General features: G+C 39.1%; 1 protein-coding gene and 1 pseudogene across 5 annotated transcripts; both read left to right on the forward strand.

Moving 5' to 3' along the window:
• The first annotated feature begins 52 nt into the window (after window positions 1-52).
• GLRX2 (glutaredoxin 2) lies at window positions 53-16,178 on the forward strand. Of its 4 annotated transcripts, none has more exons than XM_083358905.1 (4): window positions 53-296; window positions 2,392-2,455; window positions 3,335-3,511; window positions 9,905-16,178. In XM_083358905.1, exons 1-4 carry the CDS (start codon window positions 259-261, stop codon window positions 10,049-10,051), a joined length of 426 nt encoding a protein of 141 aa, XP_083215031.1. In that variant the 5' UTR covers window positions 53-258; the 3' UTR covers window positions 10,052-16,178. The 4 variants fall into 4 exon arrangements, with proteins under 4 accessions (XP_083215031.1, XP_083215033.1, XP_083215032.1 ...); XM_083358907.1 differs by having other exon boundaries at window positions 55-358; XM_083358906.1 differs by lacking the exon at window positions 53-296 and adding an exon at window positions 351-373.
• A 3,324-nt stretch (window positions 16,179-19,502) lies between these two features.
• On the forward strand, window positions 19,503-21,512 carry LOC310638121 (HAUS augmin-like complex subunit 3; annotated as a pseudogene). The gene has a single exon. The product of its transcript is annotated as an HAUS augmin-like complex subunit 3 (transcript).
• Window positions 21,513-22,566: the final 1,054 nt, after the last annotated feature.

Genomic DNA, 22,566 nt, shown 5'->3' on the forward strand with positions numbered 1-22,566 from the left:
ACCGAGAAAATAGGAGAGCTGTTCTCTTTCAGCACTGCGTCCCACCTCCCTTCTGCTCTCTCAACCGCTCAACGTCAGACAGAGCGTGATTGACGTGAGGAAGAGCCTGGCGCAACGCTCGAAGGGAAATCGCGTTTCAAAAGGAAGGAAAACAAACAGGCAATGGAGTAGTTAGCCCCTGTTGTTGAGGGCCCTGGAAGAGAAGCAGACCCGTCTTCCGGAGGCGGAGTCCCGGGGGCTGCTGTTCGTATTTGGCTGATGGCTTTGAGGGTACTGCAGAGGGTTTGGGTGCTCAGGTTCGTAAACGCAGGAAGGCTGCGGGAAACAAAAGGCACCTTGGCTTGATTCCAGTGGTTTGGTTTGTAGAGATGCTGTAATATTACTTTGTTCTATTTTGCTGGTTAAGGCAGTTTGTAAGAGATTAGCTGTATCGATTTTTGTAACATTCACCTTGGGTACCCCATAAGGTTTGTTTTTAGTCACCTTACTGTCCTTTTATGGGTGTTTATTCGTGAATAAATAAAAGGTGCTGTATGCAAGTGAATACTGTATATTCGGCCAGGAATTCGTTTTGAACCTTTAGGGCAATTCTTAACAAAAAGCCATTCAGTGGAGTTGCTCAACTGCTGATGTGCGGCTGTTTGGGTAGGCAGCCTCCACTCCCAAGAAGGAATAGTAAGAATAGAATAGAATAGAATAGAATAGAATAGAATAGAATAGAATAGAATAGAATAGAATAGAATAGAATAGAATAGAATAGAATAGAATTATTGTCACTTTAACACTAATCAGCATACATGAAAATGAATGTTTGTTGCATTCAGCTCTCAAAAAATACCATTATGCATATACCCACATACACATATATGATGGTTTTGGGGATGATCCCATATTGAAATCCTTCCCGCACACACGAAGGTGCTTTTGAGGGGGGAAACTAATGTTATCTTACAGAATATCCTGGCTGCTGAGATGCATATTGTATTTATATGTTTACTCTCCTGGGCTTTCATACTTATTTTGAGTCTCACGATAGAGCTGCTGCTCTAGAATTGTTGCTTTCATGCTGCCTTTGGTCATGGGTCTCTGGATTTTACAATCTATAATGCTTTATTGTACTTGAATTTATGAGTTAACCATTGTTAGTAGTTTTATGGAGTCTAGCTTGTCTCTTCTTTTTGTCATAGATTGTTATTTGTTTAGTATTAAACTTTTATAGTTAGAGCTGCCTATGTGTTAATCCATTTAGCCTGTTTTAATATGTCTACTGCGTACTTTACTGTAATCTACTGCATGAAAACTGAATTTCTTTATAACCTGCAATATTGTTACTGAATTTTATTAAACCATAATTTTCCACTCAGTATACTGAGTTTGATTTGTATTTATTAACTGCCACAAAGATACTATTTCTTACTAAACAGGACATTTGATTACCTCTGTGGAAGAAAGACTATATTTTGATATCCAAAATATTATTTATATCTTAAAAGTGAATGTAATAGCATGTAATTCAATTGGGAAACAATTTCTAGATTACAGTATTTATGTTAATTTGTATTACATTCAAAAATTGGTGCTTTTTACATGATATATTATTTCAGCTTTATAGGAGCTTTTAAATCAGGATAGATTTTAGTTCGAAAGTACATAGCAGTTCAAAAGTACAAAAAAATGCAAGTAGAAAAATAGGGACCACTACGGTGGGAAGGTAACAGTGTTCCGTGCGCCTTTGGCGTCTAGTCATGCCGGCCACATGACCACGGAGGTGTCCTCAGACAAGTGTTGGCTCTTCGGCTTTGAAACGGAGATGAGCACTGGCCCCTAGAGTTGGAAATGACTAGTACGCATGTGCGGGGGAACTTTTACCTTTACCTTAGATTTTAGTTGTATAGATAAAATATATTTTAATTTATTACTTAAGATAATTTATGATCTCTACTATTTTAACTACAATTCCTGGTATTTATGCTCCTTATAAAGTCTTATGGTGATATGTTTTTAAGATTATATTGTATAGACAGATTTATATATAATCAACCATTTATATTGTAATTACAGTAATGAAATTAAAAACTTTTCCAGTGATACTTTTAAATCTATGTATATCCCCCACACTACCACTTTTCATCTCTTTTATATTTTTTTCTTTAAAATGATTGGTAAAATATTTTTTTAAAGGCTATGATGTAGTAATTCTTAATTTGGCATTAGTCCTGTTAATTAAGGCTTTAATCAAAATTAGCTTTTGTATGTGTCCAAAAAGATTATGCCACTTAGTTGGTTACTGTTATGAAATTTACAATGTAATTGGTTGTAAGGCTGATCTTCAGATACATGATTGAATTATAAACAGTCTGTAACATTCATTGCAATGGCTTTTTTTTTTAGAATGGGGAACAATGCATCTGCTGCTACAGCAATATCTAATACTGCTATAGCAAACCAAATAAAAGTGAGTAAATGTCATTGGTCTAAATGTGGGGCATATTTTTTCTAAAGTATAAAATGTAATTGGGAGTCATGTTCTGGAAATGCTAAATGTTATAGCTAAGAAGTATGCAAAAATTATTCCAGCTGTTGGTTTTTCAGTTTTTCACCCTTTCCTGTTTCAAAATAGCAGAAAATTGTGTTGGCAGGTTTTTTTACAGTCATAATCAACCCCCCCCCCCCAAAAAAAAAGCCAGCATAGAGGATTTGAGACACAGAAATGGTTTTAAAACAGCTATCCATTGTGCACCAATATCTTCTAACAGTACTGAAAGTGTGTTCTAGTAAAATAATTCAAACTATCTAAAAGGTTTGTTCTAATTTGTATTAAGAAAGCAGAAATACAATAGACACTAACGATTTTAGTTGGGAGAGTTAGCAATCCTATTCAAAATTAAATGGTGAAACAAGTGGAAAGTCATGTTGGCAATACAATAGTACTTTGCCCATGCCCTGAAAACATGCTAGCTGATTCATATGTCAGCATAGGCTCAACTGGAACATTTTAATTAGTTTTTGTTGTTTTTTGGGGTGGCAGCTGTCATATTAAAGGCTAGTTACGTATTTTTCTTTAACACACAAGTATATAGAATGTGTTTCCTTGAGAAGTTGCTTTTTCTCCATTATACAAACATTAAATTTAGTGCCAGATGTTAATACTGGCCTGCTAAACTTGGTTTAATCATTGTGTGTTAAATAACTTACAATTGTCTAGATTCACATAAAATCTAAACTTTGAAGTTGTTTTAGATTTTGAATTGACTTTGGATTTCGAATTGACTTTAAATTCTTCCAGATTTCCTTATGCATGCTTCTCATTACGTAATTTTTTTCCAACCCATAGGATGCTATATCAGATGATTGTGTTGTGATCTTCTCAAAAAGCACTTGTTCCTACTGCAAAATGGCAAAGAAACTATTTCAAGAAATGAATGTGAATTATAAAGCCATAGAACTTGATAGATATGAAAATGGAAGCCAGTTTCAGGATATTCTTCATCAAATGACAGGCAGCCGGACAGTGAGTACTATTTTTTTAATCTTTCATTTATAAAACACATTTCAGAAAGTGATTATTCCATTTATGGGTATTTTTGAAGCAGTAAATACTTTATTTTTTAAAAAAAATAGGCATCATACTAGATGTTTTTAGATTATAGAACAAGCTACCATTTTTAGTTTGAGTAAGATGACAAAGTCTGCACAGAGCATCCAGTGGTTTTCTACGTTTTCTAATTCTGGACAGACTCTAGTCCAGGGGTTGGCAACCTTAAACACGCAGAGCCACTTGGACCCATTTCCCACAGAAAAGAGAACACTAGGAGCCACAAAACCCTTTTGACATCTAAAATGAAGATAACACTACATATATCGTTTTTTACCTTCATGCTATGTATAAAAAACTATAGTGTGTTGCATTTATGAAATCAATGAACTGTTATAAAGAAAACAAATTTTTATTTCTGCATGCAACAAAAGCATTTTGAACTCCAAAAAAAAAGACACTGGGTCGAAGGTTACTTCCAAATAAAATAATCTCTGTTTGAGTCCTCCTTGTATTTATGAAATAAAAAGACGGTGCAAACTATAAAAACTACAAACAGAAAAATAGAAAAGAAAAAAGTTGCAGGGTGGGGGGGGGAGAAAAGGAAAGGAGAAAGAGGGGAGAAAAAACCTTTTTCCTTCATCCCAACAGGTAAAAACTATTTTAGTAGCTTATCTACCAACTTTAAATACAGCATAATTATCCCCATACCTAATATCTTAATTTTAAAAAAATCAAAATATTTCATTATTTATTTATTTATTTTATTTTATTACACTTATATACCGCCCTTTCCCGAAGGACTCAGGGAGGTTTACAGGGTGATTAAAAAACCAAGATACAAAAGTTAAAAACAAATTTAAAAAAAATTATATTTGTCCCAGCATAAATAAGACCCCAGTTAAAATAAGATTAATCCTCAGCCTGGGCCAGAGAGCTCGAAGAGCCAGGTCTTCAGGCCCCGGCGGAATGAACGGAGGTCGGGGGCACTCCTCAGCTCCACTGGCAGCTGGTTCCAAAGGGCAGGCGCCCCCACTGAGAAGGCCCTATCCCTGGGTGTTACCCGCTGGCAATCTCTTACCGGTGGCACCCTGAGAAGACCCTCCCTGTGGGAGCGCACTGGACGAAGGGAACTTGATGCCGGCAGCAGGTGTTCCCTCAGATATCCCGGACCCAAGCCATTTAGGGCTTTATTGGTCATCACCAGCACCTTGAATCTCACTCGGAAGGCAACCGGAAGCCAATGCAGCTCGCGGAGTAGAGGTGTTACATGGGAGTATCGGGAAACCCCCATCACAACTCGTGCGGCCGCATTCTGCACCAGCTGAAGCCCCCAAGTGGTCCTCAAGGGCAGCCCCATGTAGAGAACGTTGCAGTAGTCTAAATGGGAGGTCACGAGCGCATGAGTGACTGTGCGTAGGGCATCTCGGTCCAGATAGGGTCGCAACTGGCACACCAGGCGAACCTGGGCAAAAGCCCCCCTGGTCACGGCTCCTATATGGTCTTCAAAATTGAGTCGTGAATCCAGGAGGACGCCCAGGTTGCGAGCCATATCAACGGGGGGGTAACACCTCACCCCCCATTGTTAGAGATGGAATAGTCTGGTTGACCCGAGATGCCGATATGCACAGCCACTCAGTCTTGGCGGGATTGAGACGAAGCCTGTTTCTCCCCATCCAGACCTGGACCGCCTCCAGGCACCGGGACATCACGGCGAGGGCATCGCTGGGTTGGTTCGGGGTGGAAAGAAAAAGTTGGGTATCATCAGCGTACTGATGATACCCCACCCCGAAACCACGAATGATCTCACCCAGCGGCTTCATATAGATGTTGAACAGGAGGGGCGAGAGAACCAACCCCTGAGGAATTCCACAAATGAGAGGCCTCGGGGCAGATCTCTGCCCTCCCATCAACACCGACTGCGAACGGCCCAGGAGATAGGAGGAGAACCACCGTAAAACGGTGCCTCCCACTCCCAACCCCCTGAGACGCCGCAGTAGGATACCATGGTTGATGGTATCAAAAGCCGCTGAGAGATCTAATAGGACCAGGACAGAGGAACAACCCGTCCCGAGCCCTCCAGAGATCATTCACCAGCGCGACCAATGCCGTCTCCGTGCTGTATCCGGGCCTGAAACCCGATTGGTACGGGTCCAGATAATCAGTTTCCTCCAGGAACAGAGGAAGCTGATGCGCCACCACACTCTCAACAACCTTCGCCAAAAAGCGAAGGTTGGAGACTGGACGATAGTTATTTAAAACAGCCGGGTCCAGGGCAGGCTTCTTGAGGAGGGGTCTCACCACCGCCTCCTTCAAGGCCGCAGGGAAGACACCCTCCTTCAAAGAAGCAGTTATTACTGCATGGAACCAGCCTCGTGTCCCCTCCCGGGCCGCATAAGCTAGCCAGGAGGGGCACGGATCCAACAAACAGGTGGTGGTGCTCAGCCTCCCCATGATCCTGTCCACATCATCAGGGGAAACAGGATCGAACTCAGTCCAGATAACATGCTCAAGACCGTCCGATTCCTCCACATCAGACTCTGCCCAGTCAGAGTCCAGACCGGTCCGGATCTGAGCGATTTTGTCTGCCAGATGATGACTAAACTCCTCGGCTCGTCCCCGTAAGGGATCCTCCCTCACCTCCTGATTAAGGAGGGAGCGAGTTACCCTAAACAGGGCGGCCGGGCGATTATCTGCGGACGTGATAAGGGCAGCAAAGTAGTTAGACTTCGCCGTCCTTATTGCCGCAAGATAAGACCTTATAAAGGTTCTTAGCTGCAATCGGTCAGATTCGGATCGGCTGGACCTCCAACCGCTCTCTAGAACCCGTCTCTGACGCTTCATCTCCCGCAGAGAACCATGGAGCCCAACGGGATCTGCACCGGGTCAGAGGTCTCAAGGGTACAACACAGTCCAGTGCCCCGGCGGCCGCCCTTTCCCAGGCATCCACCAGGACATCGACTGGGCTGTGGGTAAGGGTGATAGGTATAGGCCCAAGCGCCCTCTGGAACCGTTCCGGGTCCATTAGGCGCCTGGGGCAGAACCACCTGGTCGGTTCCGCAGCCCAGCGGCGGGGGGTGGCATAACGGAAGACCAGCCGCAGGAGGTAATGATCTGACCATGACAGGGGAGCAATGGTTGGTGAACCCCCTCCCAGATCATCCAGCCACTGTCCAGATAGGAACACCAGGTCGAGAGTATGATCCCCCACATGAGTCGGGCCCTCAATAACTTGGGTCAGGCCCATGGCCGTCATGGAGGCCATGAACTCCCGAGCTAACTCAGACGACCCTCCCAGTGAAGGCAGGTTGAAGTCACCCAGAACTATAAGCCTGGGGAACTCCACCGCCAACCCTGAGAGAGTGTCGAGCAGCTCAGGCAGGGCTGTTGCCACACAGCTGGGCGCCAGGTATGTGAGCAACAAGCCCAACTGAGCCCGAGGACCACATCTCAAGAGGAGGGATTCACTCCCGGCCATCTGGACAATGGTGGCCTCCCGCGAGCATAGAGTCTCCCGGACAACCACCGCCACCCCACCACCCCTGCCCTGAGCCCGTGGCTGGTGTAGCACCCGGAAACCTGGAGGGCATAACTCAGTCAGAGGCACCCCTCCCTCCAAGCCCAACCAAGTCTCCGTAATGCATGCCAGATCCGCGCGTTCCTCCTCGATCAGATCACGAACGAGGGGAGCCTTGTTAACGACGGATCTGGCGTTAAAATAAACCAGCCTAAGCTCAGGGACCTGATCACCCTCATCCCCAGGTAAGAGGGTGCTAACCGGAGGGTCGGAGCGCGCCACCGCTCGAAGATAGCGAGAGCGCGATCCCGGATATTGATGTGGCCCTCCGTGCAACCACCTGCTGCCATTCCCTATTGTGGGGATTTGACACCCCACCCCAGCACACGCGGAGCCAGCAGCCTCCACCCCCAACCCCATCCCACCAGAGGCCATAACCGGCCCAGACTGAGTGCCGGTTAGTAATTCCCTCCCCTCCCCACTATTCCTCCCCCTCCCTCACCCTTTAAAATAACCGGCTAGAAAACGTATCAGGGGCCTCTTGATGCGTCTTCCCCAGAGGCCCCTAGGTAAACCCAACCACCTCTCGGGATCCCAACAATTGGGCCCGTCATCAAGGGAGATGGTAAGCGAACGGGCTGGTCGTGACCAGGAGGGAGGAGCCCCCCTGAGGGCGTACAAGTCCGGCCCAGAGTATTATAATCGGACCATACAGAGCAAAAGTCCGTGTGAGCCATTATTCACAATGGAAGTCAGATGTTATCAGATGTTATAGGATATTAAAGATGTTAAGATATTGAAACTGGAACATGTCTTTGTCCACCAATCCGGCTCTGCTCTCACCTGAGCCAGTCCAGATGATGAACTCACAGCTAACCTCTCACCAAAGCTGTGAGATTCAGTCTGGGTGAGGTAAACGTTAAATGTTCTTTACTAAAAGTCCAGTAAGGACAACCACATATACTCATATTCTCTCTCTCTCCCCCCTCCCCTCCCCTTCTGGGTTTCCCAGAAAACTGAGGCCAGTTCACATCTGCCACAATCCAAATTCCCTGCGGGGGAGGAAGCAGAACCCAAAGCACTTTTCTCGCTCCTCCTGGTTGAGTCTGGGGCTCCATCCCAGCACACGGCTGGGCTGTGGACCCCCTCGGCGGGGTGGGGGTTGACCCTCCAGGTCTGACCAGTAAGTGGCACAGCCAGCCCCCCTTGGAAGATCCCCAAAGCCACTTAGCTGGGCTCCCTTCGGAGCAAAGACCCGGAGCTGAGCAGAATCAGGAAGAGACACCCCCGGTGTCTTACAGAAGACCCAGCCCAGACCCAATTCCCTGCCCTGCCCTTCTGGGGACCCCACCGCAGCCCCCCTGCAAAGCAGCCTGCAGGATACTTGGAGGGGAGGGGAAATCCACCACCTGGCCATGGAGGGAGCCGGGCTCCCAGGACTCCCAGCCTCAAGGAGAGGAACCCCCCCAACATATGCCGATCCTTCCAGGCAGCCCTTCTTCCCTCCAGCTCTGGAGCTCCTATAGTGCCCAGCTTCCTCCCCCCCACCCCGAGCCAGGCTCCCCGGGAAGCTGCGGGACCCCAGCAGGTGAGGGGATGGGCTGGGGAGGGGTCTTCCCACTGCAATTGAGTCTTCCCCTTTTCAAAAACAGTGCCAGAAAGGAAGGACGGAGCAAGCTTCCCCCGCGGGGAATCCAGCACTCATTGCCTACCTCCCTTTCCCAGGCGGAGGTCACCCAGTGGATCCAGTGGGCTGGTGAAAGGTCCTTTGGGAGAGCAGCTGCCGCCACCTTCCCTCCCATCTCTCGGCTTCAGAGGAAGTGTGGGACTACGGGGGGGGAGCGTTCCTGTTCAAAGAGAGCCGTGCACCTTCAGGGGTTTGGAGACAGAGAAACGCTGACCCTAAACGGGGCAGACCCCTTTCCTGGGCCCGCAGCTTGCGGGAGGGCTGACCCACTCAGCAGAGGCTCCAGGGGGAATTCCGGGGCAGTCCCACGTGGCTCCCTGGGCATGTGCGCCTCGGACGAGAGCAGCCTGGGAAAGGGGCTTCCTGGCTGCAATTCTCCCAGGGGCAGGGTGCCCAGGTGCAGGGCCAATCAGGAGTCCCGCGAGGAGGCAAGTCCGCATGAGAGAGTGTGAGAAGGGAAGCACAAGTGCCTCTCTCTGTCTCTCTCTCTGCAAATGGCGGAGGACTGGGAGCCATAGGAAAAGGCTGAAAGAGCCGCAAGCTGCTCCAGAGCTGCGGGTTGCCGACCCGTGCTCTAGTCCATTGCAAGAGAAATCTGGAATGCAAGTGGAGTAGTTCAGAGTTAGCCCAGAATTTTAGTGAATTTTATGTAACCATGTCATTCAAAGTGGTTCATAATGTAATAGTGCTACTGCAATAGGTTTTTTTAAAAAAATAAAATTTAATATGCAATCCATATATTTATGCAATCTATTTCTTGCAATAACTGCTGCCTTAAAGAAATTGCTGGGATGTGATAATAAGAGAATGTTGCTTTGTTTTAAACTTTCAATTTTAGATCATAGTTAAATACTGTCTTTAAATAAAAATTAAAGTGCTAAATTGAAAAAAAAAAGTTATCTGTATTTGGTATTTTACTTGAATTCCAATGGGAATCTGGATAAAGAATCCAAAGAATGTTCACTGCTGGAGTTAGATTGGATTGTATAAGATGCTTTTTGCAGGTCTCAAAGTTTTTTTTTTTTACAGAGTCTGATTCCTTCAATTTTTATAAGAGTATTTGTCTTGATTCATTAATAACATAAATAGAAGTAGTATACTATAGTGCATTTCATCCATGTTTGAACAATAGGTTTATAATATTCATTTATTTATATTTCAACAGGTTCCCAGAATATTTATCAATGGAAATTTTGTCGGAGGTGCTACAGATACTCAGCAACTTCACAGGGAGGGTAAATTGCTACCATTAGTTCACCAGTGCCACATCCAAAGAGAAAGAAACTCAGTACATTCATATGGTTTTCCTTGATTTTTTAAATAAAATGTGACAATCCTTAATTTATAAATCCAGATTTAACTTTAGCAACTTATCTGTAGAAAAATGGTTCAACAATATTGAATTGTCCCAAAATATATTGGCTAATAAACATGCAGTTTGCAACCATATAAGGGTACCTGGTAGAAAATGCTGCAATAAACTTTGTCACATTAATTCAATTCTGGAAACTAAGTTTAAGACCAATGCCACCTACACTCAAATATATAGCAATACTCCCAGAATGATTTTGGCATACCTACGAGCACATGCACAACAATCAGCTGCCGTCCATGACGATTTGCTCATTGTTTGATGTTTCTGCAACTCTGTACTATATAGCTAAATTGTCTGTGAATGCCCCCTTTCTCTCAGGAAATTGGACATTGGCAAATTGGTATATCAAACAAAAAAGGTGAAAAGAGACCTGGACAACACAAAAATCAGAAGATGGAGTGCTGGAAACAGACACTGGGCGCAGATAAAGCAGTCATTGGAAAGGAAGAAGCTGAACTCAGCTTAATTCTTCCTTTCTCTTCAACATATCTCCTCCTTTTTGTATGCTTTCTCTCACCTTGGAGCTTGAATTTCTGATTAGCCCCCAGCCCATGAATCTTTGTGCAGTCAGATAAAAGAAGGCTTCTGCCTCTTTTTAAAGTTATACAGAAAGAGAATGCCAGCAAATGGGCAAAGAGTAGATCTGAAGAAAGCAGAAAATATAGATTGAATAAGTCTTTTTGGATGAGATATATAGACTACATTTATATATGTTAAAGTTCTACTTCACTTGAACCTACATGTGTATAACTAGTTTTCACTGTCAACTTTGCTAGTCTTTGTGTTTAGCAAGTGGTATTCTGTAAAATCGGTGTTCATTCTCAGTAAAGGCACCATCACTGCCCTTTTCCCAGTTTAAATATGTCCAAACTAATCTATCCTTGCCTGATTAATTTCATAGTGTATTTAGGCAGTGTATCAAAATCGCCCTTTAACAACACATAACATGAAGGACTTTTGGAATTAGGTTTCTAATTCTGATTAGGTAAAAAGGACCTCATCAACTATATGTAGGAAATATTAATAAATGATTTACAGATGGGTGAATATTTTCAAAAACCTTGCAAAAATTAATATGCATGTCAGATTGAGCGTTTTTCAAAAAAAAGTGTTCTTGTGCTAGTAACGAGAAAAGATTTTTGTGAGAGAAATTTATAATGTTCAGATTGCTAGATAACATTATTTCATTATCAAAGCTTGAAAATGTGACCTCTTTGTGGCTTGCAATTGGATTGATGTTTATGAAGTAAAACTTTATGGGTATATGACAAAACTACTGTGACTTAATGTCCTTCTTCTTTGTGTAATATATTTGCATTAATACCAAATATTTACCAGAATTTTACATATGATTAAATGTATTATAAGCTGCGTGCTCATGTTATAGGGAACCAGAATGTCTTTTTTATTTCCATTTTTTCAGTCAAATATTGTATCCTAAAACAGACTTACAAATTTTAAAACAACAAAGATGGATTATAATATGGTAATGGCCAAATTACCTGTTTTAATTAAAAGAGAACAATACATCTAACTTTGTTTCTATCCAGAAACCATGTCTGGATTTTGTGATTGAGATAAAAAATATTTTGGGATTTAGTGATTAGGCATCTTTTTTTTAAAAAAAAAAAGAAGAAGAAATGACTAGTATATATTGAGTATGTAAAGTAAAAGGTTGAGGCTGTAATGTTATGTTTATTGTATTGCATTGAAGAGTCAGAAGAAAATGTTTTTTCCCCCTTCATCCCACACTCCCTTCTTTCCCACTATTTTCAGTTTCATTTTGTATTTTAAAGTACAATAAAAGTATAAAATAAGACATTGTATGGGCAGAGCAGCTTAAAATTTTACCAATACTCCAACATGAAGCAACATATTTATATTGTGTTTTTATTTCCTGTAAGCTGCCTTGAGTTGCCTTGAGCAAGTAGGCAGCAATATAAATTTTCCAAATAAATAAATGTCAAGTTATGAATGGAGCAACAAATTATATAATGATGTTTCTTAGTGGCAAAATTAAACCTGATAACAGTTTTATTAATCTAAAAATATAAAGTTAAAGGGATTGTAGCATGTTTTGCCTCCAAATTTCTTTCTTACAAATCACAATATACCGTAAGTGAACAGACAGAGAAAGTTCTCAGAGACTGACTTACCTATCCATCCATTCATATACATCGCCCAAGTATTTAAATGCTTAAGAACTTAGAAGCAAATGCTTCTAAGAACAAAAGCATCCACGGGACATAGAAGCATGCATCCAGCATTCACAGAACCTCAGTTCCAGTTCACCTTTTTAGCCACATATAACATGAGTAAATAACGATTATTAAAAGTAATTTAAATGATGAAGTACATAGAATTTATTTTGCACTTGTTCTACAAAGCATAAAACACTTAGGAACATTTCATTTACACTTCTATCAGAAAACAGTCATTTATTTATTCAAAACAATGGGTAGGATTGCCAACAAACCCCCTCTTCTCTGATGTTTATTAATAAAGAGATTGTTTCCTTAGCTAAAAACATGTTACTCTTTAAAAGAAAATCCAAGGCTGCTTATTTTAAAGTGGAAATCACATACCAAATACTCAGTGTCTATTGTAATATTTTGGCAGTAAAGGCATTGTTTTGCTTTTTGAAAAAAAAAACGTAATTATGAGCCTCAGAAGAACACTATTCTAATGAGAGGAACAATGGCTGAATTCTTTTTCTTCTAATAATATACTACATTAAAAATTGTACATGTTTCACAATATTTCTGCCTCAACATTTTTTTTTCAAATACAGCTAGATGTACAATATTTTTTCAAAACGTTAATGTAGTGTATGGATTGCCACTTAAAAATACAGATTGTATAAAATACAATAGATGATACTGTGCTATTCTGGTAAAACTACAATAATGTGTAAAATTAGTGTTTTTAAAATGTTACATTTTTAAATCCTTGTTTCACAAAAAATTATTTCAGAAACTACCAGCCTTTTCCAATATAGTGTTGATTGTATAATCTCCAGTCTCAGAATGGATCAATTTTATGCAAAAAGTAGTTATTCTTGGAAAATTTTATACCTCTACAGATACAAACAATTTAATTTCTTATGATCATGTTTAAAATTTTCAAAAGGCAATGGTGACATTTGATAAATTAAAGTTCTTTCCCCATCACAACCAAAAATTAAATCTCACCCTATTACAAAATTTCCACATCCTGTTAATCTTTTTAACAGCATAATGTGAGTATCTGGATATAAAAGGCAACATTTCAATTGAACTACATATTGTACAGTTAAACCCAAGTGTTGCATATTCCATGCTAATATACAGTAATTTTTCACTGAAGAATTAAAATATTGGGTGTTATTTTGGTGTTAAGAGTTATTCAACTAAGTACAAATACAAGATCAGGTTATTTCTGAAGTTAGCACCTTTTAACTAATCTCTGCCACTCCAGCAAATAGAGAATTCATATATGCTTCTTTGGCATTATTTCTTTACAAGAACAATGAAGTTAATTGGTCTTCTTTCTGAGATAATAGTTTACAATGTAGGTGAATGTTGCCTTTGTATTCAAGCATAGCTTCATGCAATTTGATAGCTAGATCATACATTTATATTGTATTCAACAAGATACAGGTAATCGACTTGTAACCCAAAATTTCCAGTGGTAAGCAAGAGTTGTTAAGTGAATTTTGCCCAATTTTATATTACTTGCCACAGCTGTTAAGTGAATCACTGCAGTGGTTAAGTTAGTAACAGAGTTATTAAGAGAATCTGGCTTCCGCATTGACTTTGCTTGTAAAGAAAGTTGCAAAAGGTGATCACGTGACCCCGGGACACTGCAACCATCATAAATATATGTAAATGCCAAGTAGCCAAATTTTGATCATGTGATCATGGGGATGCTGCAATGGTTGTAGGTGTGAAAAACTCGTAAGTCATTTTTTTGGTGCAATTGGAACTTCAAATGGTCATTAAATGAATGGTTGTAAGTTAAGGACTACTTTACTAGTTTAGCATATATAATAAAGGTTTTCAAAAATCAATAGAATTGTCTATATGTCTGTAAAAGACCACTAGATCTGGTATAATGGCCCACAGTATTGTGAAGATGACACTGATTCATTGATTGTGAATACAGAATTCAAAACCAGGCCTATAATCACACATTTTGCATCAAAAATGGTTAGAAATAATACTCATGGTGAGCACTAAACATAATTCAACTTTGTGATTAATTCAAATTAAACTGTGATTAGAGAATGTACCAATCTAACTTAATGATGGCTAAGGTGAACAGAATGTACAGCACATGATTCCATGGTATCCTTTGACAAAATAATGTTTCATTTGCATTAAGCTAAAGGTACAATCTAATTTAACTAAAGGGTATCAAAGACTAATTCAAAAACCAGAACAGCAGCTATTGTAAAAAACATTATTTACAAGAGGCACTCCTGAAAGAGACAGCAGTGATTACTAAAACAAACCAGGCGGAGTGGAATTAAGCTGATGTGGGTAGGAAGTACATTTGAGCATCACTATCAGGATATGAAGTGACTTTCAGAAGTTAAAAGTTTAAAATTAAGTAAATTGAGAGTTGTGTTGAAGTGCCAGTGAAAGAGTAGGAAAGCAGTAAAGCCGGACTTTGGCCCCCAACATTCTCACAGTGATGGGAAATTTAAAAAAATACTTATCTACCATATGAAAATAAAAGGAAACATAAGAGAAATTCTCTGTATATTAATATTTTAACAAGCTTTGTGGTAGGCTCTTTCTGAAAATACATAATTCTCAAGTGAGACTTTGGAAAGGTTCATAGACAGTGATGGGATTCAAATATGTGAACAACTGGTTCTCTGTGTGGATGCTGCTTCCAGAAGTCCATTGTGGGCCTGAACAACAAAAAATTAGCTACCAGTTCTACCGAACTGGTGAGAACTGGCTGAATCCTACCACTGATTATAGACCAATATTGAATAGGACTTTACTTGGATTTATACACAGGATACACAGTATCGGGGGAAAATCAAATTAACTTTGGTATAGTAGTAGTAGTAATAGTAGTGTAATTTATTATACACCCTGCTCATATCCAATTTAAAAATGATCTAATTTATCAGTTTTACAGTTGATGAACTGTCTAAAGCAAATATGGGGTATAATCAAAGGGCAAAGAGAAGGGGGAAGTCGTATTGGCTATAACCTCAAATTAATTGAAAAAAGTATTCTATTGCGATTAAAACCTATAATCCATTTTTAACACAGAATGGATTCAGTTATGAAGCATGCCATATTTTTAAGGTCCCAGTTCATCTTGCATTCTCTTTCATAGCAACTGGTTACTATGCAAAAAGTCCTTCCAATACACAGAGAATCTTTTATTTCATATTACTAACATCTATTGCCAAGAGTGATTTAAATAAAGTGGATTATTTATCCATGGATACATGCAAGTTAAACCCTTTGTCCACCACCACCACCCAATTATCTTGGCCTCTTCTCTCTTTCAGTAAACATGTTCTGTTCAAACCTCTTTCCTCTTTAAATCCCACTGCCCCCATTTAACAAGGTGTCCTAATCTGCACTAAAACAGAAGTAATATTATAGGATGCAATATTACTGATAAAGGGGAGAATGAAGCCACCTATCTGCTATTGATATATCTCTAGATTTAATTTAATCCAGAGCACAGAAAAGAATGAAAAAGATTAAGATAAGTGAATAAAATTGACACCTTATCTATTATAGATGCTATTCTATTCCTATTGCCTTATTTGAAATATGGTCTGAAAAGAAATCCAATTTCATTTTAACAGCAAAACTAACATATTTGTACAAAAAGCTAATGGTACACTTTACTACCTTTATAACAATTTGTTATCACAATTGCATGTTGGAAAAAAAACAATTCAAAGTAGATTGAACAAATTCAGAGTGAATGTATTTTAGCAGGCAAGTCAGTATAATTATATTATTCAGTGGCATATAATCAACCTTTTTTTTCAAATGAAACAAATTTATAAAGGAGAAAGATTTTTTTTATAAAACATTAGAATCCAAATGTGTGTTTGTGTGTGTGTATGTATATGTATGTATGCGTATATATGTATGTATGTATATATGTGTGTGCGTGTGTGTGTGTATATATATATATATATATATATATATATATATATATATATATATATATATATATATGTATGTATATACACACATACACACACATACATACACACACATATACATACATACATACATATACAAACACACATTCATTCATGGGGAAAATAAATCAGGATGAAAAATCATTGGATCTTAAGCTAACATTTGAAGAAAAGCTTTGATTTGCGTATTTCCTTAAAAAAAATAGCTGTCCAATTCTCCTGGGTCAGAAGGCCAACAATTTTGTAATGGAAGAAAAGTCATAAGAGCCATTTATAATATGGCAGGAAATATGTTGTACATTCAACATTGCAGATTGAAATACTTTTGCATGACATATCTTTATATTGGTCCTGGAGCTTAAAACTAAATTCATGCAACCTGTTATAGCTTTCCCACAAAATTATGTAAATTATACTTTTTGACTTTTTAAATGTCATTATTCTGGTACTGGCATTTCTCCATAAAAGAACTATAAAAATCACAACTATTTATAAAGAGGGTAGGAACATGATTAAGCATAGCTGTATAGATTAAGTATACAGGATTAAGTATAGATTAAGACATATCCTTATGTCAAAAGACCTATAAGGTAACTTAGGTCAATTTCCACTTATACAATTAACTTATTCTATTAATTACAACTATAATTAGATCTTTGCAAATGTCTTAAAAGCCACACATTTATAGTTACAATTCATATTTATGTGTAGCAACTCTTTCCAGGCTCAGCAATATTTCTATACTTGTCAGAAATTGCCTGTAGTATTTATACATCAGTTGGGTGTATTACCTTATATTGAATATCTCTCTCAAAAATGAGTCATAATAATAATAATATGAACCATGTTTTTATTTTTTTACAGTTAAATAGGAAATGCAGTAAGAATCCTCTCAAAAAATAGACAAAACTACTTTAGAGTACATATTATTACTCAAGGTAAAACGCCTTGTGCGGCACTGTAGAAACCCTTTTAGATACTTAAATATTCTTTAATAAAGATAATTTACAGAAAGGTCGATACATCTACAAGTTCTTTAAAATTCATTATTTTAATAGAGCAGCTGTTGATCAACTGCTATTTCTGTAAAGAACAGTAGAATAACTACAGATCAGCATTTCCAAAGCAACTTCCTCCTCTCCAACTATTCCAAAAATTGATCATTATTCTGACAGGATTATTCTAGGGCTTTTTAAAAATTGTAGCTACATAAAGCAGGCATGCTGCTTCTACCAAATTACATCCAAATGCTGCACGAAAGGACTTGTATTAAAAATAAATCTCCCTTCTATCCACTCTAGTATCTGCTCCAAAATGCCCCAGGTCTCCAATGCAAATTTGTTACAGACAGGAGAGCTGAAGTAGTTGGGGGAACTTTAATTGACAAGCCTTCCAAGCAAACAAATATTACAAACCTATATCATCACTATTTTTTAGTATCAGATTTTATAACCTGCAGTGCAAAATTTTGCCCAGTATACAAAATCTGGGTATTTGTTTCGGCACTTTTAATTGAGTTTCAGGAGCTTTCCATAATTTTACCTGATGTGCTAAACCACAGTTTCTATCACCTCCCATCCAAGTTGGGGAAAATTGAGTCAAAACAATTTCTCTAGCCATTTTTATCTAAAAAAATATACATTATGTCTGGAATTATGAAAAAAAATGTGAACAGCTATCATAAGTATACAGTGAAAATCTATGGTAAGGAGTAGACAATTGTCACAATCTTGATTACCAACTGTTTACAAGTTTATCAACTTGAATTCTTTAAGAGGATTTGGTTACAGAATGTATATAGATGCGTATACATTAGCCAAAGGTGGAGAAATGATTCTTTCCAGATGTTACTAAATTATAAATCTGGCTCACGATGAGGGAGGCTGGGAAGTGCATTTTAATAGTATAGAGGGGGACAGATTCCCCACTCAGCACTAACATTTGGTTCTCGATTTTCTAAGTCAATGAAAGGTGTTTTTCAAAGCAAAGGATATGTTCATTTGTCACAATACCCCATTAAGCCTGGTTTAGCAACCAATTTGTCTGCAAGCATCATATGCTCAATGAAAATCAAAATGTAGCTATTAAGTCATCTGTGACTTGGCTAGTCAAACTTGGTTAGTTTTCCTCTTCATCAGTTTGCCAACCTTGCATTACAGTAAACACTACCATAAAAACTGTCCTGATTTTCCTGCTACGGTATATCATTAAGAATTGCGGCAAAGGAGAACCGCCCAAACCAGGAAGAGTGATTTTGCACCAAGCTGAAAGTTTATGCATTGGGCTAAGAAGCCTTAAATATAAGAAATTGTTTTCACATTATTGCTCATATGAGACAGAAAGGTTTCCTGGTCTATGGGGAGTTTAGTTTAGCGGACTGTAATATAGGAAGAAAAAGAACAGCAACATCAGTTGTGAAACTGTCTTCTGTATAAGCTGCCTGTCTTGCTCAGCCCATCAATTTACTACCTTATAACTGTTCTGTTCAATTAAAAGACAATGTATTGTTTATATGAACTTATTTTCTAGGACAAAGATGGACAATTTGGAATACAGCAACATCTGGAATGGCACAACTCCCAGCAGACCCAACTGGAATGCCAAATTCAGATCAGCAACAGGTTATCTCCTTGCCAAAATTCTGCAGTTGATCTTGATCTTGATTTGCCTACCAGCAGTGATGGTCCTCGCATTAGGACACAAGGGAATCAACAAAGGGTGAATTTCATTAAATTACATGCTTTACGAACATGTGATTCCTTATATAAATTAAAACAGCAAGTAATCAGCTGTCTTGCACTCACAGCAATCCTACATTTAAGTAGATATTCTGGCACAAAAAGACTACTCTGCAAATGTTAATATGTTCAGAAAGACAGATCAGTCATCATGTTAAGGCGGGGCTAGAAATGTGTGTCCATTTCTGATTTATTGTGTTAACTGTTGTACAAGTAACACATGAATATGGTTAGTTTTATTAATGGTTGATATCTTTGCTTCTTTTTCACTTTTTCTCCTCTTGCTTCAAGATATGATAAACCACATTTTCTATAAAGAACATCAGAAACTGTTCTTTATTTTCTGATATTCTGATTCTATTAAAAAAATCAGAAAAAACACTTGCTTGAGAAACCTTCTACTATCCACTGTCAGGAAGGAATCTTCTTGGGTTAGGCTAGAGGAACAATCCAAACACAGAGACGCTCCAGGGCTTTCCTGATGAAGGCCACTGACAAAAGAGCAGAATTTGTAGAGGTCTCAAAAACCATCTATCCCAAGGCAACTACTTTTCATGGGAATGCCTTTGACTGACTTTTTCTGTTCCTGAGACAGAACAATTTCTGGAATAGTTCTGCAACATAGTGGGAGAAGAGAATGTGCTGACTCCTACAGAACTAGAGGCCTATAAGAATCTGGTAATTTCTGAGAAGCCTACTTTAGAAGGTGAAGCATTGGAGAAAGTATTGAGAACATGTAGCCAGTTTTTTTCAGCTGAACAGTGAGCTACAAGAAAATGAAGCCCTACTGCTTGATTTACTTGAACAAGAGCTACAGATGCTGAAGAATCAATATGCATGTCGAGTTAATGCAACGCAACAAGCTTCAGATTTGTGTAGACAGTTTGAAACAAAAGCTCTGCCATTTAGCAGGCGGGAAAAAAAGAGCAAACAGAACTAAAGAAGATACATCTAAAGCATGAGCAAGAGAATTTTCACAGCAACAGTATCCAGAGTGAGGTTTGTCAGATAACAGAGAAGTTAGCACACTGGCATAAGGGGCCTGGGTATAAGCAATTAATTTTGTCACGAGATCTAGGGCATTACCTGGAAACGGAAGAAAAACTCACGAAAGCTTTTTTGAGATTGTTTCCAAATTTTGTGAACATTATTATCAATAATATGTAGATCGATCAAACAACTTATGAAAAAAATGGGCAAAGCGATATTACAGAACAGCTAACTTCAGAATCTACAGCTAAACTAGCTGAGCAACTGCAACTAAGACAAGAGCCTAGTTTATGTTGATAATCCTGATAATCACAAAATAATCTTGGAAATTTTGAAGAGCAACTGCTCAGCAATAAGCCACAATTTAAACAGAAAGACTTGCTAGAAAAAATATATCAACCAACAGCAGATTATTTCAAGACTGAAGGCCTACCTATTCAGGATTTCTTTCAAAAACGGGCACAGACAGAAATTGGTCAAACAAACCTTAAAAACATGGGAAGTTATAGGGAAGAACTGGGACACATGGAGTTAACATACCTTGGGAGCAAAACAGTTACAGTCATGACCATTGCAAGAATTACAGCAATTTCATCTATTTTGCAAAGGTCAGAAGTTTTAAAAGTCAGTAAGGAGAACAAGGTGAAGGAAGAGAAGAGTGAGTTAAGTTTTTGTGTGACTAGATGCCAGGAACAGTTATGCATTCTCCAAAGTGGGATAAACGAAAAGACCCAATTGCCTGTGCCATTGCTTCAAAGCATTGCCCACCTTGTTCATTTGCCTATAATAAATGGAGAACTAGACTTGGAAAACATGAGACTTTAAGTATCTTGAACATGTACAAGAGGAAGCTATTGACCAGTTATTGGGCCAGCTCAGCCACTTTGAGGTGCTGAAACTCTTGCTGACGTTGAAAAGGAACTGCAGTGGACTGGAACTAAGCTGGAGGGACTGATGACTGTCCTGAAAGAACCTCAGTTAGAAGAATGGCAATCTTGCCCTGAGGATTCAAGATTCTCCATTAAGCAATGCCCACGGATTTTGATAGATCCTAGTGACCTCACTACCTTACAGTTGTGGAGATGCTAGGCAAACACAATCAAGAGAAACAACTTTCACATTCATATGAGACTTTGGCAAGCACAGGTTCATGATTGTGCCAGGAACTCCGAATGCTTCAAGTACAGCTAGCCACCCCATTTACTCAGTATCTTAAACTAAAGTCTGAGAACAAGGCACTGTAATATTTGATGTATGGTAACTCCAAGCAGTTAATGCTTCATGCTCAGAAACTGTCAGAACCTCTGGAGCAACTTCGCATCACACAAGCTAAACTCTTTGAAATTCTAATGGACACCCTGAGACCCAAAACAAATATCTGCAGGGCCACTTCCAGAAGATGGAGCGCAAACTCTACATATACTTCTTCAGCGACCCAGACTATCTGAAGAAGTTAGTTGAAGAAGTTGAACAGCAAGCACTGGCATCTTCGTGTACATAATGGACAAGAGAAGAAGAAAATAATCTTGCTCAGAGGTGCTTTTACATAAATTCTGTTTCAGTGAATGGAACGCTTCCAAGAGAAGCATTTGGGCATTGTTAGCAGGGTAAAGTTTCATCTTCCTGCCATCTCTTCTCTAAAGAATACATTAATGTCTATTAAGTCGTAGGCTCTTTTCTGGGATTTGATTTGATGACATGTATGTATTATCATGGGAAATATTGTATAGTATAAGGATTCTGTGTATGTTCCTTTTTTGGATCCTTAATTTGCTACAGTATAGTATAATAGAATATATACATAGTGTATGTGGGGGGGGGGGTGTTTGAGCCATGTGGAGGATGTTGTGCAGAAATTGAGATGGGGTGCCTGAAACTATGGATACTTCTAAGAACTGAAATAAAAGTATCCATTGTCAAGAAATAAAACACAGACCAGTTAGATCAGTATTTCTCAAATTTGGCAATTTCCTGGTTGGGGAATTCTAGGAGTTAAAGTCCACGTATCTTAAGGTTGTCAAATTTGAGAACCATTGAGCTAGACTATAATGTGCACAAAATTGATGGGCTTTGCAAGACTTTTTTTGAAACAAGAATTTCAAAGACTAAAGTATAATCATCAAATCAGTATGTTTGGGAATAATCTGTTGTTTCCAGATTTCCCAACACTGCTTAATACAAAATGTCTGCTAAACACAAGGAGATCATCAAGTTGCCAGTGGTAAATGGCAACCATAAAGTAATAAGAACTAATAAGCAATGATAGAAGTAATATAACCTGTAATGCATATGTGGCTCATTTTTCTCAGATAATAGAATAAGTTATGCCAATCAAACAGTTGTTAACCTGAAACAGTATAAAAAGATGAAGCCCTGTCTCATCATTTGATTCCCTGTGATTAACACAATAATTCATTCTAGGAAAATAAAATCTTCAGTAATGGAATACATTGTCATAGTTAAACTAATATAAAAAATTAAAAGCATTCACTGTATTCCATATTTAGTTCTAAAAAGCAATAAGAAACCTAGAATTATGCACAATAGATGTAAAC

This window comes from Vipera ursinii, assembly GCF_947247035.1.
Source record: "Vipera ursinii genome assembly, chromosome: 3".
Classification (NCBI taxonomy): Eukaryota; Metazoa; Chordata; class Lepidosauria; order Squamata; family Viperidae; genus Vipera; species Vipera ursinii.

Coding starts and splice junctions, on each gene's coding strand:
- GLRX2 (XM_083358905.1), top strand. CDS start 259: ATGGCTTTGAGGGTACTGCAGAGGGTTTGGGTGCTCAG. Junction 297..2,391: donor CAGAGGGTTTGGGTGCTCAG/GTTCGTAAACGC, acceptor TTTTTTTTTTAG/AATGGGGAACAATGCATCTG. Junction 2,456..3,334: donor CTATAGCAAACCAAATAAAA/GTGAGTAAATGT, acceptor TCCAACCCATAG/GATGCTATATCAGATGATTG.